Genomic DNA, 21383 nt, shown 5'->3' on the forward strand with positions numbered 1-21383 from the left:
TTTTCTCAGGTCTCAAGAAGGTAACAAATACAATAATGTGTGCGTGTGTGTGTGTGTGTGTGTGTGTGTGTGTGTGTGTGTGTGTGTGTGTGTGTGTGTGTGTGTGTGTGTGTGTGTGTGTGTGTGTGTGTGTGTTCTTGTATTTCTACCATTCTTGAGACATGAACGAGGAAAAGTAGCTTCCATATGAGGAGGTGTGAACAAGTGATGACATAAATCATGGTCCCAATAACATTGCATCTAATAGAGAATGTCTCATTTGCACCCCAGGTGGTGAAATCTATCAAAATGAGGGTGGTCCCAAAAAGGAGGGATTTTTCAAATTGGTCGGTTTTAAAAGTGCTCCCCCTCTGGTCAACATATGAAATAACAAGTGTGTGTAAGAAATTAAAATGTGCCCCCATTGGCCACAATTAATAAAAAATAAATAAATAAATATGTATATACTGTAATAACTTGAAGTCAATAATGAAGATTAAAAACCAATTACAAACAAAAAATAAAATAAAATAACTAAAAGCAGTCTTTTTCTCACAATGTGTCGACTTTTTTCTTATAAAATTGGGAACTATTTCTCATATTCTTTCTGTTTCTGTAATATAGTAATATTTTCTCATAAAATTATGACTTTTTTATGTAAAATTATTACTTTTTAATGCAAAATTGCGACATTTTTCATTTAAATTCTGACTTTCATCACAACATTGCCAATTTTTTGTTGTCGTTCTTGTAAAATAGTGACGTTCTTTGAGTAAAATGATGACTTTTGTCATAAATTTGCCAAGTAAAATTCAGTTTTCTTATAAAATTGTGACTTTTGTCGAGTAAAATTACGACTCTTTTCATAGAATTGCCAAAATGTGAAGCTTTTCTTGTAAAATTGCGACTGTTGTGGACTAAAATTCCAACTTTTATCATAATATTGCACAAATGTTCAGTTTTTCTTGTAAAATTTTGACTTGTGTTGAGTAAAATGACGACTTTTATTATAATACTGCTAAAAATTCAAAGTTTTTCTTGTGAAATTGTGACCTTTTTCTTGTGAAATTCCAAGTCATTTTTCACAACAAGCTTTTTTATGTTTGCATAGTATGTATATATTATTAATGTTGTAAATACACATCTTTATATATCTAGAAAGGGTGGTCCTAAAGAGGGAGACATTTTTCTCAGGTCTCAAGAAGGTAACAAATACAAGAATGTGTCTTTGTGTGTGTGTGTGTGTGTGTGTGTGTGTGTGTGTGTGTGTGTGTGTGTGTGTGCGTGTGTGTGTGTGTGTGTGTGTGTGTGTGTATGTGCGTGTGTGTGTGTGTGTTCTTGTATTTCTACCCTTCTTGAGACATCAAGAAGGAAAAGTAGCTTCCATATGAGGAGGTGTGAACAAGTGATGACATAAATCATGGTCCCAATAACATTGCATCTAATAGAGAATGTCTCATTTGCACCCCTGGTGGTGAAATCTATCAAAATTAGGGTGGTCCCAAAAAGGAGGGATTTTTCAAATTGACTTTGTTGGTTTTAAAAGTGCTCCTCCTCTGCTCAACATATGAAATAACAAGTGTGTGTAAGAAATTAAAATGTGCCCCCATTGGCCAAAATTAATTAAAAAAATAAATAAAATATGTATATAGAGACATACTGTAATAACTTGAAGTAAATAATGAAGATAAAAAAACAATTACAAACAAAAAATAAAAAAATAAAATAAAATAACTAAAAGCAGTCTATTTCTCACAATGTGTCGACTTTTTTCTTATAAAATTGGGAACTATTTCTCATATTCTTCCTGTTTCTGTAATATAGTAATATTTTCTCGTAAAATTATGACTTTTTTATGTAAAATTATTACTTTTTAATGCAAAATGGTGACATTTGTCATTTAAATTCTGACTTTTATCACAACATTGCCAATTTTTTGTTGTTGTTCTTGTAAAATAGTGACGTTCTTTGAGTAAAATTATGACTTTTGTCATAAATTTGCCAAGTAAAATACAGTTTTCTTATAAAATTGTGACTTTTGTCGAGTAAAATTACGACTCTTTTCATAGAATTGCCAAAAAGCTTTTCTTGTAAAATTGCAACTGTTATCATAATTTTGCACAAAGGTTCCATTTTTCTTGTAACATTTTGACTTACGTTGAGTAAAATGACAACTTTTATTATAACACTGCCAACATTCTACGTTTTTTCTTGTGAAATTGTGACCTTTGTCTTGTTAAATTCCAACAAATTTTTCACAACAAGCTTTTTTTGTATTTGCATAGTATGTATATATTATTAATGTTGTAAATACACATCTTTATATATCTAGGAAGGGTGGTCCTAAAGAGGTAGGCATTATTCTCAGGTCTCAAGAAGGTAACAAATACAATAATATGTGTGTGTGTGTGTGTGTGTCTGTGTGTGTGTATGTGTTTGTGTGTTTGTGTGTGTGTGTGTGTGTGTGTGTGTGTGAGTGTGTGTTCTTGTATTTCTACCCTTCTTGAGACATCAAGAAGGAAAAGTATCTTCCATATGAGGAGGTGTGAACAAGTGATGACATAAATCATGGTCCCAATATGGAAAAACCATTGCATCTAATAGAGAATGTCTCATTTGCACCCCTGGTGGTGAAATCTATCAAAATGAGGGTGGTCCCAAAAAGGAGGGATTTTTCAAATTGACCGTGTGTCGGTTTTAAAAGTGCTCCCCCTCTGGTAAACCTATGAAATAACAAGTGTGTGTAGGAAATTAAAATGTGCCCCCATTGGCCAAAATTAATTTAAAAAAAGTTAAAATATGTATATAGAGAGATACCGTAATAACTTGAAGTAAATAATGAAGATTAAAAACCAAACCAAACAACAAAAAAATAAATAAAAATAAAAACATCAGTCTTTTTCTCACAATGTTTCAACTTTTTTCTTATAAAATTGGGAACTATTTCTCATATTCTTTCTGTTTCTGTAATATAGTCATATTTCCTTGTAAAATTATTACTTTTTAATGCAAAATGGTGACATTTGTCATTTATATTCTGACTTTTATCGCAATATTGCCAATTTTTTTTGTTGTTCTTGTAAAATAGTGACATTCTTTGAGTAAAATTATGACTTTTGTCATAAATTTGCCAAGTAAAATTCCGATTATTATTATAATGTTGCCCACATTTGTAAGTTTTCGTATAAAATTGTGATTTTTGTCGAGTAAAATTACGACTCTTTTCATAAAATTGCCAACATTTTAAGCTTTTCTTGTAAAATTGCGACTTGTATTGCGTAAAATTCCAACTTTTATCATAATATTGCACAAATGTTCCGTTTTACTTGTAAAATTTTGACTTGCGTAGAGTAAAATGGCAACTTTTATTATAATACCGCCAACATTCTAAGTTTTTTTTGTGAAATTGTGACCTTTTTCTTGTGAAATTCCAACTCATTTTTCACAAAAAGCTTTTTTGTATTTGCATAGTAAATACACATCTTTATATATCTAGAAAGGGTGGTCCTAAAGAGGTAGGCATTTTTCTCAGGTCTCAAGAAGATATGAATTACAAACTCTGTTTCCATATGAGTTGGGAAATTGTGTTAGATGTAAATATAAACAGAATACAATGATTTGCAGAGCCTTTTCAACCCATATTCAGTTGAATATGCTACAAAGACAATATATTTGATGTTCAAACTCATAAACTTTATTTATTTTTTTGGCAAAATAATTAACTTAGAAATTCATGGCTGCAACACGTGCCAAAGTAGTTGGGAAAGGGCATGTTTACCACTGTGTTACATCACCTTTTCTTTTAACAACTCTCAATAAACGATTGGGAACTGAGGAAACTAATTGTTGAAGCTATGAAAGTGGAATTCTTTCCCATTCTTGTTTTATGTAGAGCTTCAGTCGTTCAACAGTCCGGGGTCTCTGCTGTCGTATTTTACACTTCATAATGCGCCACACATTTTCGATGGAAGACAGGTCTGGACTGCGGGTGGACCAGGAAAGTACCTGCACTCTTTTTTTACGAAGCCACGCTGTTGTAACACGTGCTGAATGTGGCTTGGCATTGTCTTGCTGAAGTAAGCAGGGGCGTCCATGAAAAAGACGGCGCTTAGATGGCAGTATATGTTGTTCCAAAACCTGTATGTACCTTTCAGCATTAATGGTGCCTTCACAGATGTGTAAGTTACCCATGTCTTGGGCACTAATGCACCCCCATACCATCACAAATGCTGGCTTTTGAACTTTGCGTCGATAACAGTCTGGATGGTTCGCTTCCCCTTTGGTCCGGATGACACGATGTCGAATATTTCCAAAAACAATTTGAAATGTGGACTCGTCAGACCACAGAACACTTTTCCACTTTCATATTCGATGATCTCGGGCCCAGAGAAGCCGGCGGCGTTTCTGGATGTTGTTGATAAATGGCTTTCGCTTTGCATAGTAGAGCTTTAACTTGCACTTACAGATGTAGCGACCAACTGTATTTAGTGACAGTGGTTTTCTGAAGTGTTCCTGAGCCCATGTGGTGATATCCTTTAGAGATTAATGTCGGTTTTTGATACAGTGCCGTCTGAGGGATCGAAGGTCACGGTCATTCAATGTTGGCTTCCGGCCATGCCGCTTACGTGGAGTGATTTTCCAGATTCTCTGAACCTTTTGATGATATTATGGAGCGTAGATGTTGAAATCCCTAAATTTCTTGCAATTGCACTTTGAGAAACGTTGTTCTTAAACTGTTTGACTATTTGCTCACGCAGTTGTGGACAAAGGGGTGTACCTCGCCCCATCCTTTCTTGTGAAGCTGTTTTTATACCCAATCATGGCACCCACCTGTTCCCAATTAGCCTGCACACCTGTGGGATGTTCCAAATAAGTGTTTGATGAGCATTCCTCAACTTTATCAGTATTTATTGCCACCTTTCCCAACTTCTTTGTCACGTGTTGCTGGCATCAAATTCTAAAGTTAATGATTGTTTGCAACAACAAAAAAAAGTCAAATATGTTGTCTTTGTAGCATATTCAACTGAATATGGGTTGAAAATGATTTGCAAATCATTGTATTCCGTTTATATTTACATCTAACACAATTTCCCAACTCATATGGAAACGGGGTTTGTACAATTATGTGTGTGTGTGTGTGTGTGTGTGTGTGTGTGTGTGTGTGTGTGTGTGTGTGTGTGTGTGTGTGTGCTCTCACGTCACCGTCACTGCAGTGCGCCAAATAGTTGTGTTTAGATTCTGAGCACAGCCTGGCCTGGATGGACATGGAGTCCTGCTGATGTCAGCGATAGTGCCATGTAGTTCTCCAGTCTAACAACACACACTTTGATTCCTGTCCCACACGAGCTCCGCTGTTGTATTGTGCTTCTTCTAATAATGTGTACAACACCGCCACCTCTGACATCAGGCAGCCTGAGGTGCTACAATATAGGATTTAATTGGAATTTTTGAGAAAAAAAAACATATTTTATGGCACCTCAGTTCAGTTCAGTGTGTCATTTGGCTTCATTTTGGCTTCAAATTAGTCAACGTCAGCACTTGCTCCTAACCACAATTTTCTCCACAGAACCAGACAACCAGGGGTCAAGTTTATCGTCATTTTGGACCGCAGACTTGACACGTGGGCTTCTATCAAGAATGCACTGGCCAGAATAGCAGTGAGTTGGGTTTTTTTCTACTTTCAGTATGTGTAGTGGATGGTGTACACTTATTATTGCATGTGCTCTACATGTGTAAGGAGTAGGGTTGCAAACATACTTGCCAACCCGAATTCGGGAGATTGGTGGGGAGAGTGGGGGGTGGGGGGTTGAGGTGGGCGGGGCGGGGCGGGGTTAAGGGGGAGGAGTATACTTATAGCTAGAATTCACTGAAATTCAAGTATTTATTTTATATATACCGTATTTTTCGGACTATATGTCGCTCCGGAGTATAAGTCGCACCGGCCGAAAATGCATAATAAAGAAGGAAAAAAAAACACATATATAAGTCGCACTGGAGTATAAGTCGCATTTTTTGTGGAAATTTATTTGATAAAACCCAACACCAAGAATAGACATTTGAAAGGCAATTTAAAATAAATAAAGAATAGTGAACAACGTTATATGAGGCATAAATAACCAACTGAGAACGTGCCTGGTATGTTAACGTAACATATATTGGTAAGAGTCATTCAAATAACTATAACATATAGAACATGCTATACGTTTACCAAACAATCTGTCACTCCTAATCGCTAAATCCCGTGAAATCTTGTACGTCTAGTCTCTTACGTGAATGAGCTAAATAATATTATTTGATATTTTACGGTAATGTGTTAATAATTTCACACATAAGTCGCTCCCGAGTATAAGTCGCACCCCCGGCCAAACTATGAAAAAAACTGTGACTTATAGTCCGAAAAATACGGTCTATATATATATATATATATATATATATATATATGTATAAAATAAATACTTAAATTTCAGTGTTCATTTATTTACACATATACACACACATAACACCCCTCCCTACTCATTGTTGTATTTGAAAGTGCAATGCACAGCCTTTGAAGGAGCATAGGTATGGGCAGCATCGGTGAAATTTAATTTGCAGGAAAGGAGTGAGTTTAGGGTTGAATTGTCCATCCTCGTTCTATTCTCTGTCACTATCCTTTTTTGGACATTACTACTTGCCGTAATTTTTTTTTTTTTTTTTTGTCCTGTCCAGCTTCTCAGGCCAATCATACAGTTGATGTAGATGCCCATGTCGGCTGTTCAGATTTACTTTACAAAAGAGAGGTATAGGATACTTATCTTGTTGCCTTATTTGTATTTGACTTTATTAAATGTATTTATATTATCATTTGGTGCAGCCGGGCCGGAGCAGGAGGGGATAGAAAGAGGAAAAAAAAGAAGACAGAGGGGGAAATTGTGGGGACAAGAGGGGGATTAGACAGAGAGACAAAAACAACAACAGCAAACACAACAACAACAATAGAGCAACATCAGCAAATACGACATGTACAAATATGATGGTAAAAGTGATAGCAAATAAGCAGTTAGCGAAAATAAAAAATAATACAGAAATGACAAGGAGCATTATTACTCTACAAATGGAGCAATACAAATACCAATAGAAATAGCGCTATTGATAATGAACAATACCAATAATTTACCTCTATTATCAACAATACAGTTGTTCAAATGCAACAATACATATACGTAATGATAACTTGAGATACGAAAGAATGCAGAAAAATGGAGGGGGAGAAAGAGAAGCAACCTACATTAACCTTGTAGATTGTTATAGTAACATTAGGTTAAGCTTTGTCAGTGTGCCATGTGTTATACCCAGTTTACCCTAGGGCAACAACGTTAATATATGTTTGATGAAACGTGATTATGTGCATGAGTGTACGTATGCATATGTACTTGTATATGTACAGAATGTGTATATGTGTTTGTACAGTGAATGTATATGTACATGTATGTGTATATGTATGTTTGTACAGTGAATGTATATGTACAGTATGTGTATATGTGTTGCCGTACTACTTGCCGTAGTTTTGAAGCAATGCATGATGGGAATCCGGATATACTGGCAGCTACGGCTGCCAAACAAAAACCATAAAATTAAAGTAAAACATTGTAAACCAAATAATGATCAAAAACATTATATATATAGAAATTTTCATGAAACGTTTTGCGGAAAAATATCGTAATTTTACATATTTTTACTAAATTATTAAGATCAACCACCTTTAATAAAGTGACGATGCAAACAGTTCTGCAGAAAAATACCTTTTATTCTACAGAGTTTTTCCAAATTATTACGATCAAACACCTTTAATGAAGGGACAATGCTGGCAGTTCCACAGAAAAATACCATTATTTTACAGATTTTTTCTGAATTGTTAAGATCAACCACCTTTAATAAAGTGACGACGCAAACAGTTCTGCAGGAAAAATACCTTTATGATTGTTAGTATGGACATAGACTTTTATATAACACGCTACATATTTCCATCCATCCATCCATTTTCTACCGCTTATTCCCTTTTGGGGTCGGGGGGCGCTGGAGCCTATCTCAGCTACAATCGGGCGGAAGGCGGGGTACACCCTGGACAAGTCGCCACCTCATCGCAGGGCCAACACAGATAGACAGACAACATTCACACTCACATTCACACACTAATGAAAGATAATTACTGTAATTTTACATGAATTTGAAAGTAATTTAAGAAAACAAAAAATGCTATGTATAATTAATTTGGTATTTTTCTGTAAAAAAAAAAAGAAATATACATAGTAAGAAAAAAAAAAATATATATATATATAACATAACAGGCCGATTGTTTATTTACAGATAATGTCTTCAATTCTACAGTTTTATAAAATGTTTAAAAAAAATAGAAAAATTACAGTATAAATTTAGAGTAAATTAACCATAAAAATAGGATTTTTTTTTTTACAGTGCACGCTGAGCAATAGCTCCGTGCCTGCCTACTTTATGGGTTATAGATGAACCTATGGATAATGGAGACATATATAATAGTCTCCTTCTTGTTGTGTGTGCAGTTGCGCACTGAGCTCCAAAAGCCGTAGATGTTATAACGTGACTGGGCCGGCACGCTGTTTATATGGAGGAAAAGTGGACGTGACGACAGGCTGTCCTCACTCAGGTCCGGCTGGAAATTGGGAGAAATTCGGGAGTCTCCCGAAAAATTCGGTAGGGTTGGCAAGTATGGTTGCAAAGGGGTGGAAAGTTTCCGGTAAATTTCCGGAAACTTTCCGGAAATTTACCACGGGAAGTTAAGCTCGGGAAGTTTGGAAATATTGACCATTTTTTGATTATTCAAAGTTGGACACCGTCCATGGGAATGAATGGGAATATATCAGAATCAGAATCAGAAATACTTTAATAATCCCCAAGGGGAAATTAATGGGAATTAATGGGGAATTACAATAATTATATTTTATTGGGCACTTGTCTATATGCTGCTGCATCTTTGTGGCATTTTTGACGTAGCTCTTTGCACAGTATTTGCAAATGTACACCGCCTTTCTGCCTACATTGGTTGGGGTGAAATGTCTCCACACATCAGATGGTGTACGTGGCATTATTCTGTTTGTATTTATTTATTCTTGTAAAACACTAATGCAATGCCACACACAGATATAAATAGTCAGCTAAACAACTGGAGTAGTCTTTAAAAATATTTTACTGATGGACAAATGAATAGAAATAGGCTAGATGAATAAATGAACAACTCAATCACTATGCTAAATCAAACTATAACCTACATTCTTGTATGACAACAGAACGGCTAGCAGAACAGAAGGCAGAGGAAACTACACCTTTTGGTTTAGTATTTGCTAGATGATCTTTACAGATCACAAAAAGGTCAATTCGGATCGCTAACGTTGTTAGCATAAATGAATGGGATTTAACATAGAGAAAATTAGCATCACGGCTAACAGACAAATATTTTCGGTTCATTACGAGACTGTGGTGGTACATAAACCTAGCTAGCTAGAGATATTGGCCCCAAAATCATTTAACAAGTACTAGCTAGCTTGAGTGGAAGTCATACAGTAACAAGCAATTACACCTGTATTAAACTTAAATACAATATATCTGTTAGGATAGAGTTCAAGGGTGGACCCCGGGATGCGGAGAATGGAGGCAAGGGAAGCGATAACAAATGAAAATATTTAATAAGTCCAAAAATGGTAACTAAGGATGATGGGGCAAAAAGTGCACACCATGGAAAATCTAACAAAAGGAGTCTCTTTCAGAGTTTGGCGGAACCAAGGTCAGGAACGCACACAGCGTGGCAAAAAACTAGTCCTCTAAAACAAGGTGGCTAGAAAAACAAAAACACAACAAGGTCAATATAACAGAAATATGTGAAGGCAACATACCAGGGAAGCTGAGTCAAGGTAACACATGTCAGAGTAGAGTTCAGGAAGAATAACCGGCGGGGACCAGCTGGTGGAGACGCGCTTAAATACTACCCGGAGATGATTAGCAGCAGGTGTGCCTCGTTGGGGACAAAAGACTGTGGAAGAAACTTAAAAAAACCAATAGAGAAGGCAGGGAGAAGACAACATACATAACAGTACTCCCCCCTTAAAGGACGCCACCTGGCGGCTTACCTGGCTTCTCGGGGAAACGTTCATAAAAAACAGTAAGGAGAGAAGGGTCAAGGATAAGCGATCGCGGGACCCAAGATCAGTCCTCGGGGCTGTAACCTTCCCAGTCGACCAGATACTGGAAACCCCTGCCCCTTCTTCTCACGTCAAGAATGGCCTTGACCGTGAACGCCTGGTGTCCATCGATCAGCCTGGGAGGAGGAGGAGGCACCTCTGGAGGACTCAAGGGACTGGAGGACACAGGCTTGAGTAGGGAGACGTGGAAGGACGGATGGATCTTGAGAGAGTCCGGAAGATGTAGGCGAACCGCTGAAGGGTTGATAACTCGCTCGATGGTGTAAGGTCCAATAAAACGTGGCTGCAGTTTCTTGGAGGAAACTTGGAGAGGTAAGTCACGAGATGACAGCCATACCTTCTGACCAGGCTTGTAATCCGGAGCTGTGCTGCGGTGGCGGTTGGTTGCGCTCCGAGGTGAGTGCCAGTGCGGACCGTGTGTTCTGCCAGGCTAGACGTGCACGGCGTAGGTGGACAGCAACCGATGGAACGGCGACCTCAGATTCCAGGGAAGGAAAGACAGGAGGTTGGTACCCGTAGGCAGAGTGGAAAGGAGACATACCTGTAGCCGAGCTGATGAGAGTATTGTGGGCGTACTCAATCCAAGATAGACTGAGCGCCCAGGAGGCCGGCTGCTGGTGGCAAACGCAGCGGATGGCAGCCTCCAGATCCTGATTGGTGCGCTCCGTCTGACCGTTAGTCTGTGGGTGGTATCCAGAAGAGAGGCTCGGTGATGCTCCCAACGAATTGCAGAAAGCCTTCCAAACTGCCGAAGAAAATTGTGGTCCCCTGTCCGAGACTACATCCACCGGGATACCATGCAGCCGGAAAACGTGGCGTGTAAGTAATTCTGCAGTCTCGAGTGCCGAGGGCAACTTGGGAAGGGGAATGAAATGTGCCATCTTGGAAAAGCGGTCCACCACTGTCAATATTACGGTGTTGCCATTAGATGGGGGAAGTCCTGTGATGAAGTCCAACGCCACGTGGGACCACGGGCGGGAGGGTATGGGAAGTGGCCGTAGAAGGCCAGCTGGTGCCCGATGAGAAGCCTTATTGCGGGCACAGGTGGAACAGGCAGCTACGTACTCCGTCACGTCAGTTCTGAGAGTAGTCCACCAGAAGCGTTGGGCTAGGAGGTAAGTCGTACGAGTAATGCCTGGGTGGCAGGCGATCTTGGAGTTGTGGGCCCAGTTCAAGACCTCCGGACGGAGTTCTGGAATGACAAATAAACGACCTTGAGGACAGTTCTGAGGAGAAGGAACCTTCTTGAGTGTCTCTGTCACGCGACTCTCGATGTCCCACTGTATAGCTCCCAGCACTTGTGATGGAGGGATGATGGTCTCGGTCTTGGCCTCCTCCTCGGGGCAGGCGTACATTCTGGATAAGGCGTCAGGCTTACCGTTCTGAGAGCCGGGTCGGAAGGTTATAGTAAAATTGAACCTGGTGAAGAATAATGTCCATCTGGCTTGCCTTGGGTTTAGCCGTTGAGCAGTGCGGATGTATGCCAGATTCTTGTGGTCCGTGAACACATTAAACGGAGTCTCCGAGCCCTCCAGCCAGTGCCTCCATTCCTGCAGTGCTAAGACAACAGCGAGTAGTTCTCTGTTACCTATGTCGTAGTTGCGTTCAGCAGGAGTCAGGCGACGTGAGAAGAAGGCACAGGGGTGCAGCCTCTGGTCGGAGGTAGAGCGCTGGGAAAGAACAGCTCCCACGCCGGAGTCGGAAGCATCAACCTCGACAAAAAATTGAGTGGACACGTTAGGGTGGATAAGAACAGGTGCTGAAGTAAATAACAACTTAAGTTTCTCAAAGGACCTCTGTGTCTCAGAGGTCCACAAAAAGGGGATCTTGGTAGATGTAAGCTTAGTAAGAGGTTCAGCTACCTGACTAAAATTGCGGATAAAACGGCGGTAAAAATTTGCAAAACCTAAAAATCTTTGGAGGTGCTTTCTAGTGGTGGGTGTGGGCCAATCGACCACAGACTTGATCTTAGCGGGACCTGCTCGGAGTTGACCCTTCTCTACAATAAACCCCAAGAACGGAACGGATTCAGTGTGAAACACGCATTTCTCAGCCTTGACAAAAAGCCTATTCTCTAGAAGACGTTGAAGAACTAAGCGAACATGCTGGACGTGAAGTTCGGAGTTAGGAGAAAAAATGAGGATATCGTCCAAGTAAACGACCACAAATCGATCGAGCATGTCGCGAAGAACATTAATGAGGTTTTGAAAAACACCCGGCGCATTGGTGAGGCCAAAAGGCATGACCAGATATTCAAAATGACCTAGTGGTGTGTTAAAGGCGGTCTTCCATTCGTCCCCTTGCTTTATTCTGACCAGGTGATAAGCATTGCGGAGGTCTAATTTGGTAAAATATCTGGCCGTGTGTAAGGGATTAAAAGCAGAGTTGAGAAGCGGAAGGGGGTACTTATTTTTAATCGTAATAAGATTTAGGGTCCGATAATCAATACAAGGGCGGAGTGTCTTATCTTTCTTTTGCACACAAAAAAAACCGCCGGCTAGAGGAGAGTTGGAGGGGCGGATGAGACCTGAAGCGAGTGACGTGGTGATATAGTCCTCTAGTGACTCTCGTTCTTGTTTAGAAATATTATAAAGACGGGACGAAGGAAGTGTAGCACCCGGGAGTAGATTAATAGAGCAGTCATAGGGACGGTGTGGTGGTAGTGACAATGCGCGGTCCTTACTGAAGACCTCCTTAAGATCATGGTAATTTGTGGGGACAACCGACAAATCTATGATCTCTGGGGTAACGACACGTGCGGGTCCGATGCGAGGGCATGCGGATTGGAGACAATGTGTGTGACAAAAATTTCCCCAATTAATGATCTTTGTCTTGACCCAGTCAATATGGGGATTATGCAGAGCTAGCCAGGTAAGACCAAGCACAACAGGAGCCGAGCGAGAGGGAATGACGAGAAAACAAATAGACTCAAAATGGTTACCAGATAATTTTAGCGTTAATGGTTCAGTCTGATGAGTAACGCTCGCTAGGTGGCCCCCGTCGAGGGATCGGACCACCCTAGGTCTGTGTAATTTGGAAATGGGAATGGCCAAACGCTTAACAAGTGCTTCATCAATAAAATTGTCATCAGAACCAGAGTCAATAAGAGCACAAATGTCAAAATGCTTATCCTTATCCCAGGTGAGTATGCCAGTGAGTTGAAGTCGTGATAGAGTCTGACCTGTAGAGGGCGGTAGAGGAGCAGGAGCGGTCGCTGGCGCATGTGTTGCTTGGGTGTGGCGAGTGGGTGGAGCTCGGGTGCGAGGAGGTGATGCTTGAGAACGATGGCGAGCTGGACGATGAGGGCAGCGGTTCAGGCGATGATCGGCCTCTCCACAATACAGACAAAGATGGAGGCGAAAGCGACGATCCCTCTCCGCTTGAGTCAGGCGAGATCCTCCTAATTGCATTGGTTCGTCCTCTCGTGATATCGATACTGCATCGATAATGGGTATCGGTGCGGCAGTAATTTGATGCCTTCCATGGCCACTCCCATTATATGCAGATGAGCGCCATCCTTGCTGTCGGAGTCTATCTGTCTCCCAGTCAAAGAGGCGAGTCTCCACCTCCACTGCCGTAGCGACCAGCTCGTCGAGGCTATCAGGAGTTTTGAGCGGAATCATAAGTCTCCGGACCTTATCTGCAAGGCCTAGGGAGAAAACGTCCACCAATGCGGAAGTGGGCCATTCACTTTCCGCCGCCAGTCTACGAAATTCAATGGCGAAGTCCGTGACGCTGCGCTGCCCTTGTTGCAGACGCAACAACGATTGCGCCGCCTCACGCCCTGGCCTCCCGCGTTGGAAAATGCTCTTTAAAGCCTTGGAGAAGGCGGCGTATGAGGCGCACACGGGTGACTGACGCACCCACTCTGCGGTGGCCCAAGCAGACGCCCGGCCACTCATGTGGGTCAAGATAAACGCCACGCGCGCTCTTTCTGACGGAAAGGACGCGGGCAAAAGTTCGAAATAGATCTCACATTGGGTGAGAAAAGTTTGTACATCACCTGACTCGCCGGAGAAACGCTCAGGCTTCGAGAGTGGTGGACAGGCGGCAGGAGGAGTGTCTCTAGGGAAAGGAGTATCTTCAGGACGTGGCGGTAACTGCGGGGTTGCTGGAACGGCCGTGGGAGGAGACATGGCGTGCAGAGCGGTGAGTACGCTACTTAGCTGTTGCTCCAATGTGTCGAGGCGAGCATCTTGGCGTTCCGTCATGGCGTTGACGCACGCACCAAGTAAGCCAAATTGTTCCTCTTGTTGCCCCAGGCGAATAGCCTGTTGTTGCAGTTCTCGCTTTACTGGGTCCGTCTCTGCAAGGTCCATTTTGAAATGGCCGGTTATTATGTTAGGATAGAGTTCAAGGGTGGACCCCGGGATGCGGAGAATGGAGGCAAGGGAAGCGATAACAAATGAAAATATTTAATAAGTCCAAAAATGGTAACTAAGGATGATGGGGCAAAAAGTGCACACCATGGAAAATCTAACAAAAGGAGTCTCTTTCAGAGGTTGGCGGAACCAAGGTCAGGAACGCACACGTCCGTGGCAAAAAACTAGTCCTCTAAAACAAGGTGGCTAGAAAAACAAAAACACAACAAGGTCAATATAACAGAAATATGTGAAGGCAACATACCAGGGAAGCTGAGTCAAGGTAACACATGTCAGAGTAGAGTTCAGGAAGAATAACCGGCGGGGACCAGCTGGTGGAGACGCGCTTAAATACCACCCGGAGATGATTAGCAGCAGGTGTGCCTCGTTGGGGACAAAAGACTGTGGAAGAAACTGAAAAAACCAATAGAGAAGGCAGCGAGAAGACAAGATACATAACAATATCAAATATATTTACCCCAGTAATATCATCAAAACTTACCTGACTGGATGAAGTCATTGGGCTCAAATACTAGTGTGGCCTCAATAGCCCTGCTGTAGTGTGTAGCATGCTGGGAATTATCTGGGCATGTGATGGAAGAATGCACTGCACATGTGATGGAGGAATGCACAGTGCAGGGTTGAAATTCTACTGAATATGCATGAAATCAGGTTGTTTTAGCTAATAATCATGCTGCAAGATCTAGCATGTTGCATTCAATGTTTATTCCCATTAATTTCCCATTAATTCCCGTTAATTCCCTTGGAAAGTTTCCAACTTTGAATATTCCTGGAATTTTGCAACCCTAGTAAGGAGTTATATCGATACTTTTGGATACATTTCCAAATAAAGGGACCTACGAAAATAATTCAACTTTGGTTTTATTTTAACATTAAATAAATATTGTATTCTACAATACAATATTTATTATAGCACTCAAAGAACAATTTTAGAAGGTTACAATTTCAATTAAAGGGCATTAAACACATTGTGTTTTTCTTGTTTCACTCAAATAACAATTTACAATTTTCCATAATCAAGAAGTAGGGATGAATATAGTAAAAACGCTTTATTAACATAATATTACATTATTTATGATGTATGGTTGCCACTCCTGGTCTGTGCCTTAAGATAAATACAATTATTAGTAAGTACTAAAAACAAAACTATGGATAAATGTACCCAGATAAGCCATGTAGCAGGTAAAACACACACTTGTTAAATATAAAACACAAATTGTAGCAATTTGTTACACAATTCAGTCATTTTACTTGCACTAGTTGACGTTAGACGGGCGGTCCTAACTCCGCTAATATTTGGCATTAATCCAAGCAGCTGTGTGGGCGTATCTACATGTTTTGTATCGACATGTTATGTATCTACAGTATTATGTATCTACAGTATTATGTATCTACATGTTATGTATCTACATGGTATGTATCTACATGCTATGTATCTACATGCTATGTATCTACATGATATGTATCTACATTATTATGTACTGTATCTATATGTTATTTATCTACAGTATTATGTATCGACATGTTATGTATCTACATGTTATGTATCTACATGTTATGTATCTACATGATATGTATCTACAGTATTATGCATTTATATGTTATGTATCTACATGGTATGTATCTACATGTTATGTATCCATATGTTATGTATCTACATTATTATGTATCTGCATGTTATGTATCTACATGGTATGTATCTACATGATATGTATCTACAGTATTATGTATCTATATGTTATGTATCTACAGTATTATGTATCTATATGTTATGTATCTACATGTTATGTATCTACATGGTATGTATCTACATGTTATGTATGTACATGGTATGTATCGACATGTTATGTATCTATATGTTATGTATCTACATGTTATGTATCTACATGGTATGTATCTACATGTTATGTATCTACATGGTATGTATCGACATGTTATGTATCTACATGTTGTGTATCTACATGTTATGTATCTACATGATATGTATCTACAGTATTATGTATTTATATGTTATGTATCTACATGGTATGTATCTACATGCTATGTATCTACATGTTATGTATCTACATGTTATGTATCTACATGATATGTATCTACAGTATTATGTATTTATATGTTATGTATCTACATGTTATGTATCTACATGTTATGTATCTACATGATATGTATCTACAGTATTATGTATTTATATGTTATGTATCTACATGGTATGTATCTACATGCTATGTATCTACATGCTATGTATCTACAGTATTATGTATCTGTATGTTATGTATCTACATTATTATGTATCTGCATGTTATGTATCTACATTTTATGTATCTACATGATATGTATCTACATTATTATGTATCTATATGTTATGTATCTACAGTATTATGTATCTATATGTTATGTATCTGCATGTTATGTATCTACATGGTACAGTATGTATCGACATGTTATGTATCTACAGTATTATGTATCTATATGTTATGTATCTACATGTTATGTATCTACATGGTACAGTATGTATCGACATGTTATGTATGTACATGGTATGTATCTACATGCTATGTATCTACATGCTATGTATCTACAGTATTATGTATCTATATGTTATGTATCTACATTATTATGTATCTGCATGTTATGTATCTACATGCTATGTATCTACATGCTATGTATCTACAGTATTATGTATCTATATGTCATGTATCTACAGTATTATGTATCTACATGTTATGTATCTACATGCTATGTATCTACAGTATTATGTATCTATATGTTATGTATCTACAGTATTATGTATCTACATGTTATGTAGCTACATGTTATGTCTCCACATGTACACAGCAGGGCAGCTGGTTAACTTATGAGAGTAGTGTACGTGTGTTTGTGAGAATGGCAATGTGTTGTCTGAGTGACGTCAGTGAGTGAGTGGGCGAGCAAAGCGAGGGAGTGGTAGCGCATGCACTGCGCAGTAGAGTGATGAACGCTTCTGGTTGTGTCCTGCAAAGCTAATAATAAAGCAACCAGAATGTCCCAAATCGGCGGCCTCATATTCTGACCGGAAAGCGGAGCTTAGCCGACCCATTGCCGGGTAAAGTGAACGAAGGGAACGTCTGCCCTGTGCTCCTCGACGACAGTCTGCACCGGAGCAAAACAGCAGGACAGGTGTAAAAACTACATTATTGCCTGTCGCTCTTTATAACTCCTTGTGCAGATCTGACTGTTCATTATTGAAATGTTTACCTAAGTTTGAAGCAAAGGTGCTAATACTAATCGCCACATTTGACGAGGCGTGTTTTAAAGCAACACTTGAAGCGCATTGCTTCCTTGTTTAAAGCGTCACCTTTATCGTTAGTTTTGAAGTCCAAATACCTCCATATAGTACTTCACACACTCTTTATTAACCCGTAAAATTTTTGTTTTTATCGTTAGTTTTGAAGTCCAAATACCTCCATATTGTACTTCACCACACTCTTTTTTAACCAGTAGAATTGTAGTTTTTATTGTTAGTTTTGAAGCCCAAATACCTCCATATTGTACTTCACCACACTCTTTATTAAACAGTAGAAATGTAGTTTGTATTGTTAGTTTTGAAGTCCAAATACCTCCATATTGTACTTCACCATCCTCTTTATTAACCAGTAGAATTGTAGTTTTTATTGTTAGTTTTGAAGCTCAAATACTTCCATATTGTACTTCACCACCCTCTTTATTAACCAGTAGAATTGTAGTTTTTATTGTTAGTTTTGAAGTCCAAATACCTCCATATTGCACTTCACACGCTCTTTATTAACCCGTAAAATTGTTGTTTTTATCGTTAATTTTGAAGCCCAAATACCTCCATATTGTACTTCACCATCCTCTTTATTAACCAGTAGAATTGTAGTTTATATTGTTAGTTTTGAAGTCCAAATACCTCCATATTATACTTCACCACACTCTTTATTAACCAATAGAAATTTAGTTTTTATTGTTAGTTTTGAAGCCCAAATACCTCCATATTTTACTTCACCACCCTCTTTATTAACTAGTAGAATTGTAGTTTTTATTATTAGTTTTGAAGTCCAAATACCTCCATATTGTACTTCACCACCTTCTTTATTAACCAGTAGAATTGTAGTTTATATTGTTAGTTTTGAAGTGCAAATACTTCCATATTGTACTTCACCACCCTCTTTATTAACCAGTAGAATTGTAGTTTTTATTATTAGTTTTGAAGTCCAAATACCTCCATATTGTACTTCACCACACTCTTTATTAACCAGTAGAATTGTAGTTTTTATTGTTAGTTTTGAAGTCCAAATACTTCCATATTGTACTTCACCACCCTCTTTATTAACCAGTAGAATTGTAGTTTTTATTATTAGTTTTGAAGTCCAAATACCTCCATATTGTACTTCACCACCCTCTTTATTAACTAGTAGAATTGTAGTTTTTATTATTAGTTTTGAAGTCCAAATACCTCCATATTTTACTTCACCACCCTCTTTATTAACTAGTAGAATTGTAGTTTTTATTATTAGTTTTGAAGTGCAAACACCTCCATATTGTACTTCACCACCCTCTTTATTAACCAGTAGAATTGTAGTTTTTATTGTTAGTTTTGAAGTCCAAATACTTCCATATTGTACTTCACCACCCTCTTTATTAACCAGTAGAATTGTAGTTTTTATTATTAGTTTTGAAGTCCAAATACCTCCATATTGTACTTCACCACACTCTATATTAACCAGTAGAATTGTAGTTTTATTGTTAGTTTTGAGGCCCAAATGCCTCCATATTGTACTTCACCACCCTCTTTATTAACCAGTAGAATTGTAGTTGTTATTATTAGTTTTGAAGTCCAAATACCTCCATATTGTACTTCACCACACTCTTTATTAACCAGTAGAATTGTAGTTTTTATCGTTAGTTTTAAGGTCCAAATACCTCCATATTATACTTCACACACTCTTTATTAACCAGTAGAATTGCCGTTTTTTGCCATTCCTCCTCTCCAAGATGTTATTGCTTGTATGCACTTTGTGTGTGCATGTTGACACACTCAACATCACGCGCCTCTGAACGGTACCGGTACTTTTCGAAGGCAGTATAGTACCTATTTCAATCAATTAGTATTGCGGTACTTTATTAGTACCTATATACCTTCCAACCCTAGTAAGGAGACACTTCTACTCCGGACACACCGCTGTCATTAAACCCTTTAAGTTGGAATGACTTGAAATTTCTCACAGAGCTCAAAGCGCTCTAAATAAAGACGTACTGTTATAGGCGTCAAAAAAGTGCCAAAATACTTGCAAGTAAGCCCCACAATGTGTGCCATGTCTGCGGACTCATCTTACGCTCGTGCAGACACACCCGTGGCGGACTCTGATTGCCAATGGACATTTCATGGGCAACGCCCCTCATTTATGTCTCTTGGTCACAGCCAAACCGAGGGAACTGTTATTGTCCAACTGTGTCCCTTCTGAAGAAAGAGGAGAAAAACTGAAAAATACATTGCGAACGCAAACCGAGACCGTGAGTAAATAACGCGTTAGAAACTAACGGCGTTACAGTAACGTCTGCTTGAAACAAATGTCCGCCATCAAGCAAAACATCTTAGTAGCAACACAGAAGTCATTGACATGGATTATAAACGTATTAGGCATGGGTGTCAAACTCTGGCCCGCGGGCCAAATTTGGCCCGCCGTGTAATTTCACTTGGCCCTTGAGGCGATATCAAATTAACACTAGAGCTGGCACGCCGATTATATACAGCAGAGGTGCCGCGGTAACACCGCATTCACCGCTAATTCTCATACTTGCCAACTCTCCCGAGAGACTCCCAACTTTCAGTGCCCCTCCCGAAAATCATCACGTCTGCTTTTCATCCAGTCTAACAAGTGCTGGCCTAATCACATAATATGTGCGGCTGCTGCACGCACACTAGAGATGCGCGGATAGGCAATTATTTCATCCGCAACTGCATCACAAAAGTCGTCAACCATCCGCCATCCACCCGAACCAACATTTTATCAAAACCACACCCGCCCGCACCCGCTCGTTGTTATATATCTAATATAGACGATGCAAGGCATTAGTGAGGTTATAAAGCTTTTGCCTGTTAAAGAAAGGAGACTCAATGCAGCAGAGACATTCAATGCGTGCCACGCATCTCTTGGCCACGCATTCGTGGCTAAGAGATATAAATGCGTGATAATATTATTTATCATTATTATAATATTATTGTCATTTCCATTAAGAAAGTGTTGACTATTGTTGCCAATGCCCTCAGATCAGGAGTGCGTTCCTCACACTTTGTGTGCGCAGTTGCAGCAAGCCGAACGATGCTTTTAAGAAGTTAAAAAAATGTTTTAGAAAGACTAGGCCTATATTTTCGTTAGGTAAAAAAAATGTTCTGAATTTATTTCAATGAATATTAACTTGTTAACGTTATAATGCTCAAATAGGGACGAGGGCGGAGTGCACAGTGAAACAGTGAACAATTTTGCGACAAAGATGAACCTTTATTGATTGATCTGCAGCCATGACAAAATATCAGACAATCTCCATTGTCAACAACAGGCAGCAAAATAAAGATAAACACATAGCCTATGTTGTAGGCATAGGCTCATACGTTTTTAAGTTGAAATAAAAAAATAAAAAAAATAAAAAAAAGTGCCTCATAAGCTGTCAATCACGCGCACAAACTTAAATTATACAATAACATATGTATGTCATCTCTATTTAAACAAAAATAAATTAAATAAATAATAATAATAAATTACCTGCAACTTATTGGCCAAGGCAAATAGCTGAATGGGGGAAATCAAACCCA

General features: G+C 39.1%; 2 protein-coding genes across 3 annotated transcripts in view; one reads left to right on the forward strand and one right to left on the reverse strand.

Annotated features, from left to right (window-relative positions):
- The window catches only part of mcf2a (MCF.2 cell line derived transforming sequence a), a 131637-nt gene that overhangs the window by 46594 nt on the left and 63660 nt on the right, over positions 1 to 21383 (forward strand). For both annotated transcript variants that reach the window (XM_061930616.2, XM_061930617.2), the window contains one exon: positions 5546 to 5636. In XM_061930616.2, the coding sequence (XP_061786600.1) occupies positions 5546 to 5636 (91 nt within the window). The remainder of the gene's footprint in view (positions 1 to 5545; positions 5637 to 21383) is intronic.
- On the reverse strand, positions 10151 to 14509 carry LOC133576772 (uncharacterized). Its single transcript, XM_061930113.1, has 4 exons — positions 14194 to 14509; positions 13372 to 14124; positions 11779 to 12189; positions 10151 to 11382 (listed from the first exon to the last, which is right to left on the reverse strand). Exons 1-4 carry the CDS (start codon positions 14507 to 14509, stop codon positions 10508 to 10510), a joined length of 2355 nt encoding a protein of 784 aa, XP_061786097.1. The 3' UTR covers positions 10151 to 10507.

Source organism: Nerophis lumbriciformis, linkage group LG36, assembly GCF_033978685.3.
Source record: "Nerophis lumbriciformis linkage group LG36, RoL_Nlum_v2.1, whole genome shotgun sequence".
NCBI classification, from domain to species: domain Eukaryota; kingdom Metazoa; phylum Chordata; class Actinopteri; order Syngnathiformes; family Syngnathidae; genus Nerophis; species Nerophis lumbriciformis.